At 48.0% G+C, this 15,084-nt stretch overlaps 1 protein-coding gene across 1 annotated transcript in view; it reads left to right on the forward strand.

The window, feature by feature from the left end:
- The first annotated feature begins 9,219 nt into the window (after window positions 1–9,219).
- The window catches only part of LOC138562115 (thioredoxin domain-containing protein 12-like), a 632,036-nt gene continuing 626,171 nt past the window's right edge, over window positions 9,220–15,084 (forward strand). Inside the window, exons 1-2 of the mRNA XM_069642768.1 lie at window positions 9,220–9,352; window positions 12,699–12,759. Coding sequence (XP_069498869.1) covers window positions 9,220–9,352; window positions 12,699–12,759 — 194 coding nt within the window. The remainder of the gene's footprint in view (window positions 9,353–12,698; window positions 12,760–15,084) is intronic.

Below are 15,084 nucleotides of genomic sequence, written 5' to 3' on the forward strand. Positions count from 1 at the left end.
AGTAATCTGCCTTCTGGCCACAACTCCGCCAGCAATATGGGCTCACATCTTGATACAATTTAGCCAACCTGAATGGGTCGTATTGCCATCTATACAATAATTTTATGGCGTGCAATTTATACTGACAGGATATAGATGCTTTTGCCGTTTTTCAACATATTTGAAGCCATATCTTCTGGGAGAGATGCCTTCCAAGATCCACCTCCCATTTGTCCTTCAGCGTAGCTGAGGGGGTTGTGAAGACCTCTAGCAATGCTGTGTACATCGCACTTATAAGTCCCCTGGAGCCTATGTGTGTATCAAGGATTTTCTCAAACGCGTTAAGGTCTCTCTGTAGCTCATCTTTCCAGGCCTTTTGGGTCATGACACCAGTCAACTTTAAGTATTGGAACACTGGGAGTGGGCCTATACGGGATAGCTTCTTCGAGCTCTTGGATTGTAATGAAGATTTTATTTCTCCACAATTGCCCCACCCTTTCGAGCCGGCCTCATACCATGATTCGAAACTCTCTGGGTCCGAGATGGCGTCCCGGATCCCTGGTACCCATAGATGTCCTGGGGGGGAGGGCCATGTCGTGATCCCCTTCATCCCTTTGTTAGGTTTCCACATTGCCCATCTCTTACCAAGGATATGGTGATTTTTGATACTATTCCTTGGTTGGGGCCCAGGTACCCAGAGCCATTCTCCCACGGTAAATGGGCAGAGGTGGTAATTATCTAAGCCTACCCATTCCAGGTCTACCTGCTGTCTAAGGTCTGGAACTAACACACGCAATTGGGCTGCCCTATAGTCCGACCCATGCATTGTCCTTCCGAAGATGGAGTAGGGGCCTGGGAACCCTGGACTTTTTGTTTTACCATAGGAAGGCAAGGAGGGATTTCCTGGAAGCAATTAAATATTCTTTGGGCAATTGAATGGGAAGCATCTGAAATAAGTATAATATCTTAGGCAGGATTACCATTTTAATGGCATTCAGGCGGCTGGCCCATCCAGGAGATAGTGATTCTAGACCATCTCTCAATGTCATGTCCCTTTCAATAGTGAGAGAAAGCTGAGGGAAGTTGGCTTGGTATAGAGTCCTTAGTTATCAAGTAACATTGATACCCAAATATCGGAGTGTAGTGAGGCTGACCTTCATCCCCAAGAGTGCAAACCACTCCGGAGTCCCTACTCTTGTCGATCGGGAGAAGGACCGACTCTCCTGTGTTGATTGTGAGACCGGCTAGTTGACCATATTCCTCAAGTGTGCCTATTGCGGCTGGGATGGAACTCAAAAGGTTGGTTAGGTGTAGGAGGATATCATCTGCGTAGAGGCCCAACTTGTATTCCCGCTCCCCTACTTTTATCCCCTCGACTCTACCGTCAAGCCTCAATTTCTGTGCGAGTGGTTCAAGGGGCAAGACAAATAGTATTGCTGACAGTGGGCAGCCCTACCATGTGCCCCTCTCCAATGGAAACTACTGAGAATAACCACCGTTCACTGTCACAGAGGTCTTTGGGGATGAGTATATTGCTTTAATGGCACGACAGAGCTTCGGTCCCAGGCCTATCCATACCAAGACTTTTCCCCAAAAATCCCCTGCCAACCAGTCAAAGGCCTTGTCGGCATCCAGTGACAGGAGAATCGGGTCTCCCCCCATCCGCCGTGCTTCATTAATTAGGTGGAGCGTTATTATCATTGTGTCTGCTCCCTGGCTCCCCATCACAAAGCCAACTTGGTCTGAGTGTATTAGTCTCGGTAGGTGCGTTTCCAATCGAGCCACAATAACTCTGGCATATATTTTGGCATCAATATTGAGGAGTGAAATGGGCCGATATGAACCACAGTGTTTTGGGTCCCTGCCTTCCTTTGGTATGACGGTAAGAAGGGCTTGTGCAAAGGACAGGGGGGCTTGACCAGTCTCAAAAACAGCATTGAATAGGGTCATCAGAAATGGGGTGAGGAGTGTAGAAAACATCTTAAAGAAACCTGGTGTGAATCCGTCCTGCCCTGGTGCCTTACCCGCTTTGAGGCGTTTGATGGCATCTAGTACCTCCTCCCCCGTGACAGATGTTTCAAGGGCTTCTGCTTCCATATGGGTCAATGTAGGGATATCCGCTTCTCTGGGATAGGTTTCTATACTCCCCGTAGGGGGAGGTGGGTCGCAGGTGTAGAAGTGCTCATAGAAGGAGGCAAATGTCTCCTGTATACCTTCTGGCGAAGATACAGTTGCATCTAGTAGGGTGCCATCAGTTCTCTATTGTGTCCACCCATCGCTCTGCCCTCTGGGCCCGGAGTCAGGCCGCCAGGAGGGCGTCCGCCTTGTCACCCTTTTCATAATACTGTTGTTTTAAATATTGTAGAGCCTGGGCCACTTTGCCTACATCTAGTGCTTTTAGTTCCTCCCTGAGCTCCTTGGCCTCAGTGAGATATTTGGATCTATCAGGTGTGGATGACTGTGCTAGCCTCTCTGCCGTGTTTAGCTTCCCTCTAATGTTGTTTTACCAGGGCACGTTCCTTTTTTTTCCAGGCTCCCTCCCTTATGAGGCTACCTCTCCAGGTGGCCTTCGCTCCTTCCCACACAGTTACCTTTGCAACCTCACCGGTGTCATTACTAAGGAAGAACTGTTTGATTTAATTATCAAATTCCTCCCTGAAGGCCGTGTCAGACCAAAGTGATTAATTGCATCTCCATTTTGTGTTTCGGGGTGCGAGGTCATCCCAGTCCATGTCCACTTAACCATATCATGGTCTGACCACGAAATGGGATGTATATTCGTGGTTTGAAGTATTCTCAACAGGCCCTCGGAGAGGAATATGTAGTCAATTCGTGTCAGAGTGTCATGGGGAATGGAGTGAAAAGTTAAACCCCTGTCTGTTGGGTGTAAGTGACACCAGCTATCGGTGAGGGTCGTTTTGATATGAGCCTCTTCCTGTGTCTGAGGGGGGTCATGCACGTCAGTTGTAGTCTGCCTATCTAGGGAGCTATTCATCCACGTGTTGAAATAACCCATGAGGATTGTGTGACCTTGTGCTATATTGAGCACTTTTTCAGTTGTTTTCTGGAGAAACCTCTTTTGTCCCCGATTGGGCGCATAGACCGTGGCAAGGGTAATGACTGTATCTCGGATAGTACCTACCACTAACGCTGCCCTTCCCTCTGTGTCAGCCCAGGTTTGTAGAACCGTCATGCGAAGGCCCTTTCGAATCAAGATCCCAACACCCGCCTTTTTCGAGATGCCCGAACTCCAGAAGGAGTGCCCTACATTGCTACTCTGGGTTGCCCTCTCTTCTCCTCTTTGATAACCTGTTTCCTGCAGGAACATAATGTCTAATTTTTTCTCTTTTAAATTCTCTAGCTAGCATGGATCGTTTTATCGGAGAGTTCAAGCCTTTCACATTAAGTGTGCTTATGCGTAACGGGTCTTTCCTAAGTGTGACAGACATTGTAATCATTTGGTGCATATTTGCGTGACAAGTGTTCCCGCTTCAGTGCCTTGACTACCTTGTGTGGTCGCGTGCTTAACTCCTCGTTAGTAACTCGGGTCGTGATCAGCCCTAAAGGGGTCCCCGTTTGGCCTTCTCGTTTAACATTCAACCTATTCAATAATCTCATCCCTTCCCCGCCCCCCCCCACCTGTCCAACCCACCAACCCCAACTTTATCTACTCCCCCACGGTCCCCTCGTCTCACCCCACACAGCGTCCGATCTGGTCGGGTTATTGTCACCAAGACGTTCTCGGACCACCAGAGGGAACCGTACAACGAACGGTCCTAACCAAAATAAAGCCTAACTAACGTTGAGCCCCTAACTCCCCCCTGTGCCTTAACAAAGCTATATCTTTCCGTGTTGTGTTCTCAGCCTCAAATAGCTTGTTGGCAGAAGCCCCTCAGCTGGCTCCCATGACATCATTATGATAACAGTTAATTATAACTAAGATAACCTTGTACTCTCTGATTTTCCCTCTCCCCTTTATGCTGTCAGCAGCATTCCAATCACCATCTTGCTGTCAGGTGGTCGATCAGTGAGCTGCGGTTCATAACATTCAGCCACGACCTTACCCCAATCTCCTCATCAGATGCGCTAAAAGGAGTAGCTTAAGCTTTTCAGGGGGGGAGTCAATGTTCCATGTCCAGGGAGGCATTCATCCTACTGAACTTTCTAGATCCCTGTATCTTTTTCCACCTCGGCCCCTTGAGGCGCCATTCCCTGTTCTCGTTCCGTCCGCCAGTTGAGGATGCTTCTTCTCCGTGGGCACCCAGTAGATCAGCCGTGCAGTTGCGGATGTCTTAATCCGAAGTCAGTTTCATTATGGTACCTTTCCAGTCAAAAGCAAATGAGAATGGATATCCACAGCGGTATCGTATGTCTTTCTCCTTGAGCATTTTGGTGATTGGTAGGCATTTCCGTCTCATTGCCAGTGTGAGAGAGGACAGGTCTTGATAGATGGAAACGTTCGCCTCGTCCATCTCAATTTGTGGCATATGTCTGGCTTTCTCCAGGACTCTAGTTTTAGCTGCGTAATTATGAAATCGTGCTAGCACTGATCTCGGGCCACCTGGTTTGCTGCCGGCTCTTTGAATACGGTCGATTTTAGGCTTGTCCAGTGAGTCATCCTTGAAAAGGAGCTTTAACAGCGCATGTAGGGTTCTCTTTAGGTCGAATTTGGTTTTGCTCTTTCTCCAGGATACCAAATATGCATATGTTGTTGCGGCGTTCCCTGTTTTCGAGGTCATCGACTTTCAATCGAATTTCTTCTTCGCTGCCTTTGATTTCAGCAAGTCCGGTGTCCATTTGGGTTTCCAGGGTATTTAAGGAAGTTTGGTTCTGCTCGACCTCCTCTAGTCTCTCCTCCATTCTGTCCATTTTATGGGTGATTTTATCTATCTTGCTGCCAATGTCTCTCATACTCCTCATTTCGTTGAGCAGGACGGCGACATCCGCCTTCGGTGCGGCTGCCTCTGGTCCTGTCGACATCATTCTGGCAACGCTGGATGGGTGAAGGCAGAGAGAACTTGTATATCGCTAATTTCTCCTTAATGTCCATGGGGGACGGAGCATGGGCGCAGCGAAGAGTGGTTCCCTATGACATGAGGTACAGAGGCAAGTGACTGGGCTTGATCCTGAGACACCGGCCAGCAGGAGAGGTGTACACGTACCCGGAGGAGAAAGGAGAAGAGAGCCAGGTCTTCTCAAACCGTTATACATCATGAGCAGTGTGGAGGTTGTTTGTGTGAGCTGTTAGTCTTAAGTTCCATGTGGGCGGAGGGTCGTCAGTGATCCGGGACGCAGCCCTCCTATGTCTGTTCACACAGGCGCCTGCAAGGATAGTCCTGTTGTGGAAAAGAGGTGCACCCCCTCGAGGGGCTCCCGCGATGTCCCTAATCGACACTGGTAGCCAAGAATGGGGGGTGTATGTGGTGCTGTGGTGAGGACTCTGGATTGTTGAATAGGCCGGTTATATTGAGATGTTTCGTCCTAATACTCAGTAGGGCGTTGCGTTTTTTGTAGGGTTCTAGCGTTCTCCGCTATGAGATGTTATTATTCTGAGTTGCCTCAAGACCATATAAACAGATCGGGTGACCCCAGGCTGATTCCAGGATCATGGAAAGTCATAAAGGTGTGCACATCAAATGCAGTGGACGTACTTGGAGGCCCAGGGGCTGCGAGGGCCCATGCAGTTTGCTTTGTTGGAGGGGGGGCCGCGGGCACTAAGGAACACTTGGACAGTCCTCCTATGTTCGCTCCTGACCGATGCACAACGGTGAGCTTGTGGGTCACCACGTCCGTGTTTCGATTTGTAATAGGCCTTGTCTGGAGTGGTGCAGAGGCAGCAATTTACTGGCAGGGGCGACTGTGGCAGTACTTCTCAGCTGATAGTTCACGGGTTCCTACCTCTTCTTCTCGAGCGTCGGGGGACCAGCGTCTATGTGGGCATCAGGTCACCAGAGCGGGTGAGGTGTCAGGGGTGCATCATCCAGTGTTGGCAACAGAATAGCGGGATCTTCGTGTCGATAAAAGATAAAACCATAAGTTATGGCCTTGCATGCACACGTGTCGTTGTTTATCCTCATTTGAGAAATAGGGCGTAGCATGGCGGGGGAGGGGGGCTGTGGTCAGGAGCGCGTGACCCGTTACCTGATAACACCTTTCTTTTGCCTGCGTGTGCCGCATGGAGCGGCGTAGTATTATCAGTGCGTTCATAGGGCCCAGGGGGCGGGAACCGTTGACGAGTAGTTAATATAAATATGGACGGCTCGGTTCGGGCCATCGGAGGCAGCGGAGGTGCCATAGCCCGTGGTCCGTTATGGTCGCAGCGTACTTCGTGCCTGACACGGGGCCTCCGTGTGTTCTGAAGACATGCAGCTCGATGCTTTCCGAGTGTCGTACCAGCCACACAGGGTGCTGCAGGGCATAGGTCCTGCAACGAAGGGTCGCCAGCCCACCGCTTCCACACACTCACCTGTGGCCGGATCTGGGTGAGGCACAGGGCAGCCTGCCCAGCTGCAGCACAGCAGAGCCAAGCGACAAGTTACCACAGAATCTGCAGTGACTGGGGGCAGGTTGCTGTGATTTTTCGGTCAGATGTCACAGTGGTGGTCTGTGGGGTTTACCAGCATCCCAGTGCCAGCCCATCCTTTCTGCTCGTCTTATCTTTAGAGGAGCCCAGGTGGTCATCCCTGTCTGATGTCAGCTTTAGCATTTGCAATGCTACCACCAGAGCGATGGCATGTTTACTTCTATTGTTCTTTTGGAAAGCAAGTCTGAACAGGTGAGTGATCCTCGAGTGAGTCTTGACTAGAAGGTTACAGGCCTCATTGCCACTCGTTGCTTTATAATGGCTGCAGAAATATCCTGGAAAAGTGAGCATGTGTAATCTTTGTATGAGCCCTTCATGATCTTTTGTATTGACAGTAAAATAACTTTCGTTGCTCGCAAGTTGGGGATGTTTTGAAAGCATGTCCCTCAAGCCCAGATTTTTCTGGAGTTTCTGGCCCACTTTGTGCAATCAGTTTGTTCTCTCAATGCTGTTCAAGGTGCTAGTAGACAGTTTTGCTGCAAACACTTTAATATCTGTTCCTTCAGCTTCTTCCCCCAAGTCTTATATTTGGAAAGTCTCTCATTACCGATTTTCTAGGTGGTCTCAATTATGTTCCCTCGAATGTACTTGCTGGTCCAGAGCTACTTGCTCTTTTGTATTTATCTGGGGGGCACCCACACTCTCCCAGACCATCAAGGTCTTTCCGAATTTGTCAGTTCACCTGCTATTTATTAATGAAGTTCTCTAAGATATTGCATTCTTGGTGAGGGACTGTTTGTGATGACACCTGCTGCAGTACCTACGCGCCCCGTTAAATTAAAAGGGTTTGTCCATGAAAGTTGAGGTGATGTTAAAGATCTTGCGTCGCACCAGGTTTAGCTACTACTGAGACTTAGAGTCCCTCCACTCCGTTTGTGACAATATATAATGGTTGTGTTGAGCTATCCCTTGATAGTGCGCCGAAAAATAATGGAATGGCAAGTAGTGATGATTAATAAATTCCTTTTATTTTTGTGATGTTAGAGCCTTTGTGGATGACACGTGTTTCGGCAGAGCTGCCTTTATCGAATCCAGGCTATATAGATTGCTCATAAGTCACTGCATAATGCATAAAGGTGCTGAAGTTCACAGGGATGAATCCCTCCTGGTACAAAGAAGTCCTCCGTATGTACGAGTGTCCTGTGTTTACCACATTGGGTATCTATATAGCCTGGATTTGATAAAGGCAGCTCTGTAAGATATTGCATTACCTCCTTGGAGTTTCCCCAAAAGATCCTCCAAATCTGCTTTGGTTAGCATTCTGTTGGGATATGGTCATCCACTTCTCCAGTCACACCCTTTGACGCCCTACTTGTGCCTTTGGGGATCCACCTTGTTATAGGTAGGGGATCTTTACTTTCCCAGCACACTGTTAGATATTTCAGACCTGTTGTTCAACTTGTTTTGTAAGTTCGGTATACCTGCAGGAAGGAGCTCAAGACCATACACAGAATGGCCCCTCCCTAGCACCTAGATCCACACACCCTCCACTCCCCACTTAACCCGAGACTGAGCCATCTGCTCTTCCGGTTTCCTCCCCTGGTTGCTCGTAGAACCCTCCCTGAATCCCTAATCCAAAATTGCCAGTCCTGCCTCTGACACGTAAGATCCATGCTCTCTTGTATTGATCACTTCTGGTCTGCTTCCATTACTGAGTAGTACCCCCATGACTTGTAAAGTGGTCCATTGGTTAAAAGCTAGGTCCACTCTTAATAAATAACCTAATAATAAGAAAAATAACCTGAAGTGTAAATATAATCTGAATAACCATGTAAAATATGAAATGGACCGCTGATTTAAAAAAAAAAAACACTTTTGAAGAATTGGCACTTTGTGTGTCCAAATGTGTATTGTTTCTCTGGGTCAAATAAGCGTGCCATTTTTTATTTTATTTTGCATATATCTTACTTCTCGACACTTCTTAATATAGTAATGCAGTAGTCATCCTACATGACACTGCCTGCCAACCAAGCTAAATCTAATGAGTGTGTAGTTGGAGGGCATGATGTGTTCAAATGCGGTTAAAGGAAGTAGCAAAACTACAAAAACCAACTTTTCCATGAAAATCTAGAATAAGTAGTTTCATCTGCATTCTGTAGAAGTATTTTGAATTATGGCCTAGCAATTATTAAATAATAGCTGTAGTGCTGATTTAAAACATGCAAAAGATGTGGGGAAGATAGTAATTGGGTTCTTGTATGGATGCTGTCATAAGTTTGGGTTATCCCATTGCTTCTATTGGCACCGGATTTTCTAGAAAATTCACATTGGCGATATGCCCCAAGGAGGCGGGCAGACCCTGTCGCTCGAGACGTTCACTTGGGAAGCGATGACGTTTCCGACCAGGCCGTCCTGCCACTGAGGGGCATATTGCCATTCTGCAGCATGGGGTCTGGCATGGATTCACATGCTCATGAATATTCCCCGTCGTCATGCTGGGAATCCTCGGTAAAGAAAAAAATCAGTTTGTTTTGTTTCTGAACTGTCTTTCTACTAATAACCAATCACTGGTCTCTGGGTCAGACCACGCCATCACAGTGGCCCCGGACATCACCGACACTGGCTTTCGCCAGTTGGGCAACGGCATTTGCCTTCGCCGGCGCGGTTGGCTCAAGGCCACTGATTTCCGTCAGGACGTGCAAACCAGGGTACTGGACATGCCCTTCGATGGGAACAACCTGTTCGGCAAGGCAGTGGACGAGTCACTGCAGGCCATCAAGGCGGACCCTGAGACGACCCGGGCCCTGGGTTCTCTGCATCAGCGACGGCCGTCCTTTTGGACTGCCGGAGGCAAGTCTCAAGGTGCTTTCAAAGAATTCGGCGGCAGTTCCTCGTCATACCGCCAGGCAACCCGCTCCTCTTCACAGGAAGCCTACAGAGGCCGCAACAAGACAGGAGGATACCGTCATCGTCGTCGCCAAGGAGGCCAAGGTGGCAAGGCCTCGGCGAAACAAGACTGAACCGCCCGTGATGTCGGGTCCCCACCCGAGCACCCCGGTGGGAGGCCGGCTAGCGAAATTCGTCAGCGTGTGGGAGTCCATCTCCACCGACCGTTGGGTGCTGGATGCCCTGGCCCACGGACACTCCCTGGAGTTCCAAAAAAAGTATCCCTGTTTCCCACCTGTGGCCAGGAAAGGGAACCATGTGCCACAGCTGCTTCTGGAGGTACGAACAATGCTGAAAAAAGGGCGCGATAGAAATCGTCCCAAAGAGGCTCCGGGGCTCGGGAGTATACTCGAGGTATCTCCTCATCTGAAAGAAGACCGGCGGCTGGCAGCCCATCCTAGACCTTCGCCGCCTCAACAGATACATCAAAAGTCCCTGAAGTTCCGTATGGTCACCCTTCAGCATGTGCTGGGACAATTGGAGGAAGGCGACTTCCTGTCGTCGCTGGACTTAGAGGATGCTTACTTTCACATCCCCATACGCAAAGGACATCGAAAGTTCCTACGGTTCGTGGTCCAAGGGCGGCACTACCACACCAAGTGCCTGGCACCGGTGGTGGCACGGCTGCGCCTGCAGGGGATCCACGTATACCCCTATCTGGACGATTGCCTCATCCAAACAAAGTCAAGAGAACTCGCCGTCGTTCACACAGCGAATACTGTCCGCCTGCTCCCAGAACTGGGATTCTCGATCAACTTCGCAAAGTCCCACTTGGTACCATTGCAGGATGCCCTGTTCCTGGGAGCCAGACTCGACACAGTGGCACGTTGACTTCACCGTCGGAGGAGAGGACGAATGCCATCCCGGGCGAGGTACAATGTCTGTTGAACATGGAAGCGGCTAAGGTGAGGTCCATCAAGTCCCTGCCCGGCATGATGTCTTCGTGCATCTACCTCATATGTCTGTGCAGGTTGCAGATTTGGCCACTACAGGAGTTCCTCGATGCCCGCTGGATGCAAGCGGCGGGCAGCTTTGAAGACAAGATCTCCCTCAACGAGACTTTCCACTATTCGATCCGGTGGTGGGGCAACCGCGTGCATCTAGCGGCGGGCATGGACATCCAGACCCCGGCACATCAGGAAACGGTCAAGACTGATGCCTCCCTGGAGGGATGGGGAGCGCACACTGGAGATCTCCACCCAAGAGGCCTTTGACTCCCAAAGGAGAGGTCTCTACACATCAACATCCTGGAGCTCCGAGCCTTGTTCTGGGCCCTCAGGTCTTTCCTCCCGTCCCTCAAGGGCAAAGTAGTACGGATCTTCACTTACAACACCACCATGATGTTATACATCCGGAAGCAAGGGGGCACCAGATCCCCAGCTCAATTCAAGGAATCGCAGGCTCTGTGGCACTGGGCCGTCGCCCAATGGATGTTCCAGGTACTTTTTCATCTGACAGGAGTGAAAAACACTGTTGCTGACGCACTCAGCAGGGAACTGCGCTCTTGCCATGAGTGGGAGCTTCGGCAGGATCAAGTGGATCTCCTATTCCGACGATGGCAGTCCCCAGATCGACCTGTTCGCGACGGCGGCGAACACCAAGTGCCGGAGGTTCGCCAGCAGGTTTCCCCAGCCGGAGAGCATGTGCAATGCATTCACCTTCCCCTGGGGCGGCATGTTCCTGTATGCGTTCCCACCATTGCCATTGCTTCTGCGGCTCATCAGTCAACTCAGACGGTCCCAGTGCAGGATGATCCTCGTCGCACCGGCGTGGCCGAGGCAGATAAGGTTCCCGGACCTTCTGGACTTGTCAGCATTCCCCCCAGTCAAACTGCCGACAGACAAGGATCTTCTCGCCAGGGAAGGAGGCGCCATCCTACATCACGACCCAGGATCGCTGAACCTGCAGGCCTGACTCCTGCAGCACTACAGTTCGGAGGCTACGATATCCTGGCAGACTTCAAGGAGGTACTTGCAAAGGCCAGGGCGTCCTCGACTCTTAAGTGCTATGGACATAAATGGAAGAGGTTCTCTGTCTGGTGTGCCCCTGCTGGAGATCTGCAGGGCTGCTAAGTGGAGGTCGAGGTACACCTTCACGAGATTCTACTACATCGATCGGGATTCCAGGAGGAGTCCAGAGTCGGCCAGGGAGTGCGGCGCAACCTGTTCGTTCGAGAGTGAGCCTGGTGAGGAGGTAAGAGATGCTTAATGTTGAGTTGTGAAAATGCTTAATGTTGAGCCTTGCCACCTCCCGTGGTTGTGCATGTGTGTACTGCTATGTATTGTATTCATGAGCATGCAAATCCATGCCAGACCCCATTCTGGAGAAGGAACAAGTTACTTACCTGTAACTGTTGTTCTCCAGCATGGGTCTGGCATGAATTCACATGCGAACCCTCCCGCCTACCCCTCTGCGGCACATCGCTTGGCCCTACTGCCACTTTACGTGTTACCAATCTGAAGATGGCTGTCGGAGGAGGGGCTTAGGTAGAGGGCAGTCATTGTCTGGGGGCAGTATGAGCCAGAGACCAGTGATAGGTTATTAGTAGAAAGACAGTTCAGAAACGAAACTGAAACTGATTTTTTTCTCTACCGAGGATTCCCAGCCTGACGACGGGGAATATTCATGAGCATGTGAATCCATGCCAGACCCATGCTGGAGAACAACAGTTACAGGTAAGTAACTTGTTCCTTAGCACCCATGTAGTTCTCTACACGGGTACGAACGGTGTCTTTAAAAATAACATTTTAAAAATACTTTACTGCTCGGCCCAGCACTGTGCAGTGCTGTCCTTGAAGTCAGTTTTCAGTGTTGATGACTGTGATATCATTATCATTGAAACCTGACTTCGCGGACAGCACTGTGGGTATTTAAAAATAGACGCCATTAGCACCCGTGTAGGGAAACTACATGGGTGCTAAGAGGTGAGGGTTGCGGGGAACGGAAGGGATGGGAGGGCTGGCTATCCAGGCTGCTCGGAATGCTGGATTGTACCATACAAAACAGCCTGCGTTCCAAGCATCCTGATTGGTCAATACCCCCTTCCGAGGGTGCTTATTGTCGCTATGGCTTGTTAAAGTACCCACCACTGAGTGACTGCACAAGAGCACACTATGCAAGTATGGTAGAGCTGCTTTCGAATTTCTGTTAACCATTATCATTGTTTACGTTGTTGCTGTGTTTTATTCTTATAATGATAAAATGTATATATATCTTTTGTAAATTTCTTTATTTTTCTTCATTTTTTTAGGGCTTGGAGACCACATTCACTGGCGAACTCTGGAGGATGGGAAACTGGAGGCAGCAGCCAGGTACAATATTCAACTGTGACATAATGCAGTTTATCTTTTTATGCTCTTCTTAAATTACCTGCTATTGCATTTATTTTGCTGTGCATTTCAGCCATTCTACCCAGCGCGGGTTATGTTTAATAAAACAAATGCACCGATTGTTGCGTTTGCGGGCCTTACCTCACGGTAAGCCTGCACACGTCCCAGCACGTCCCTTGCGCTGGTGTATTTATTTATTTTTCTTTTAGGCCACCATGGAAAGGGAGAATGGAGAATGGACTACGGTTAGGCCCATCTCCTCTTTACATGGTGGGCATAGTAAACAAACAGACTTTTTTTTGCTGTCCACAGAGGCCTATTTTGTACTTTTCTTTTTTTCTGGTGTGAAATTCAACGCATCTCGCAGCCGAAAATAAATACTGTTAGTACCCCGGTCGAATGGGCAAGGGTACTAATGACAATAAGCCCTGAGACTGTGGGCCATTACCGCATAAGGTAATGTCCCGGGGCTTTAGTTAAGACCCTCGCTATGCTTGTGCGGTAATGGCCCGCAGTATATGGGGCTTTTTGCCTTATTAACACATTGCTCCTCTGTTCCGTTTATCCCCAAGGCTTTTTGTTAGATACTCCATGATCCCTCTTTGAGTTAAGCTTTTGAATAAGTGAAGAAGAGAGGGAAACCATTTCTTTCAAGCAATCTTGATCTCTCCATCTGTGTTGAATTTGATCTGCACTCAACGCAGCAAATGTTCTCCAGCACAGGATATTTTATAGATTTGTATGCTTTGACTAATTCCCAACTGGCTGAGAATCCTCCGTAAAATAAAATGCCAAAGCGGTAACAATAAGAGCACCTAATTCTTTCCCATTTCCCTCAAACAAATGAGGGCAAGAGGCTAGGATCCACAGAGGGGAACTATTTTAGATCATTTCACCACATGTGCAAGGGAATCCTCTCGGCTGCCTTTGATTTTAACTTGCCATTTTCTTTGGTAAATCAAAGGAAACCTCTGCACCTTTTTGTTGTAAAAAAATATTTAAGTTTGAACGCATCTTTTGCCATTTTGATTTAGTTTTCTGATATTTTTTTTAATGTTCTTACTGGAAAACATCCTCTTGCACCTGGTCTTTACATGCCTGAAGGGCAAGGTAGCACTGGAGATGTCAGTTTTAAAGAAATCACTCTTCACGATTGTGCCACTTTTGGGAAGAGGAATGTGTTCTTAAAGAGCGCATGTATTTCTTGCACCATATCACAAGTCTGAGCAATGTAAGATCTGCAAGGGATTTGCCCAGAAACTGACTTATGGAAACAATACTCTTTTGATGTTCCTCAGAGAAGGCATGGTCTGAAACCTTTATAACAATAATAAAAAAAAGAAAGAGGAGTGTGTGCAGTGACAGTTGTGGCATTTCAATCACGGGAAGCATCTTTCACCTTGCTGACAAATTCCCCTGCTGCACTGTGAAGGTGTCATGGACACCGTTTTCACCTTTCGCGATATAACGATAAACTTATTTCACAACCACTACTTCACTGTTTTTTTTAAAATGTATATTTTATTTTTTGCCAAATGATTTTATTCAGATCCAGACAATTATAATACAATTCATTAATGCAAGCGAAGATCGACATATAGCAAGATTTAGTACAATATCATATTGTACAAGGAAAGGCAAAACGGTAATCCCCAAAACGCTTGTAAGAATAGTAAAATGGAGACTTTAGAGCAGACGGAAGTATAAGAATCAATCTTCATGAAAGAGAACGAGCTACAGATTAACACCAATAAAACTAAGTTTATGAAGCTATCAACTCAAAAAACTAAGAATTGGCCAAACCTGAAATTGCACCTTGAAGGCAAAGAGATCGAAGCAATAAATACAATCACATATCTAGGTGCTATAATAAATTCTTCTCCAACTGAACAAGAATGGAAAGACCATATCGAGAGGAAAGCAAGATCTTTAGCCCGCCAAGGTCGTTTGTTTCATTGCAAATTTGGGACATATTCCATAAAATCTACAATTGCACTTTATAAACAAAAGGTGGTGCCAATCTTGACGTATGCCGGTGAAACATTGATCAGCCAACAATCAATGAAATGGCCTCTGTATGAGGCCATTTTTTGGAGGAAAACTTTGGCTTTACCTAAAACTTTTCCGATGCCGAGAATTCGATTTGAATTGGCTCTTCAATCACTACAATCATTAATTGTTTGGAAACAAATGGATCTTTTTAGAAAAGTAATTTGTCAAGACCGAATTCCATCTCTAGAAATATTAAGGGGAAAAAACAATGCTTTACATGTGACAGCTCTCCATCACTGGTCCAACGAAATAAAG

Source organism: Ambystoma mexicanum, chromosome 1q (genome assembly GCF_040938575.1).
Source record: "Ambystoma mexicanum isolate Mex_15411 chromosome 1q, UKY_AmexF1_1, whole genome shotgun sequence".
NCBI classification, from domain to species: Eukaryota; Metazoa; Chordata; class Amphibia; order Caudata; family Ambystomatidae; genus Ambystoma; species Ambystoma mexicanum.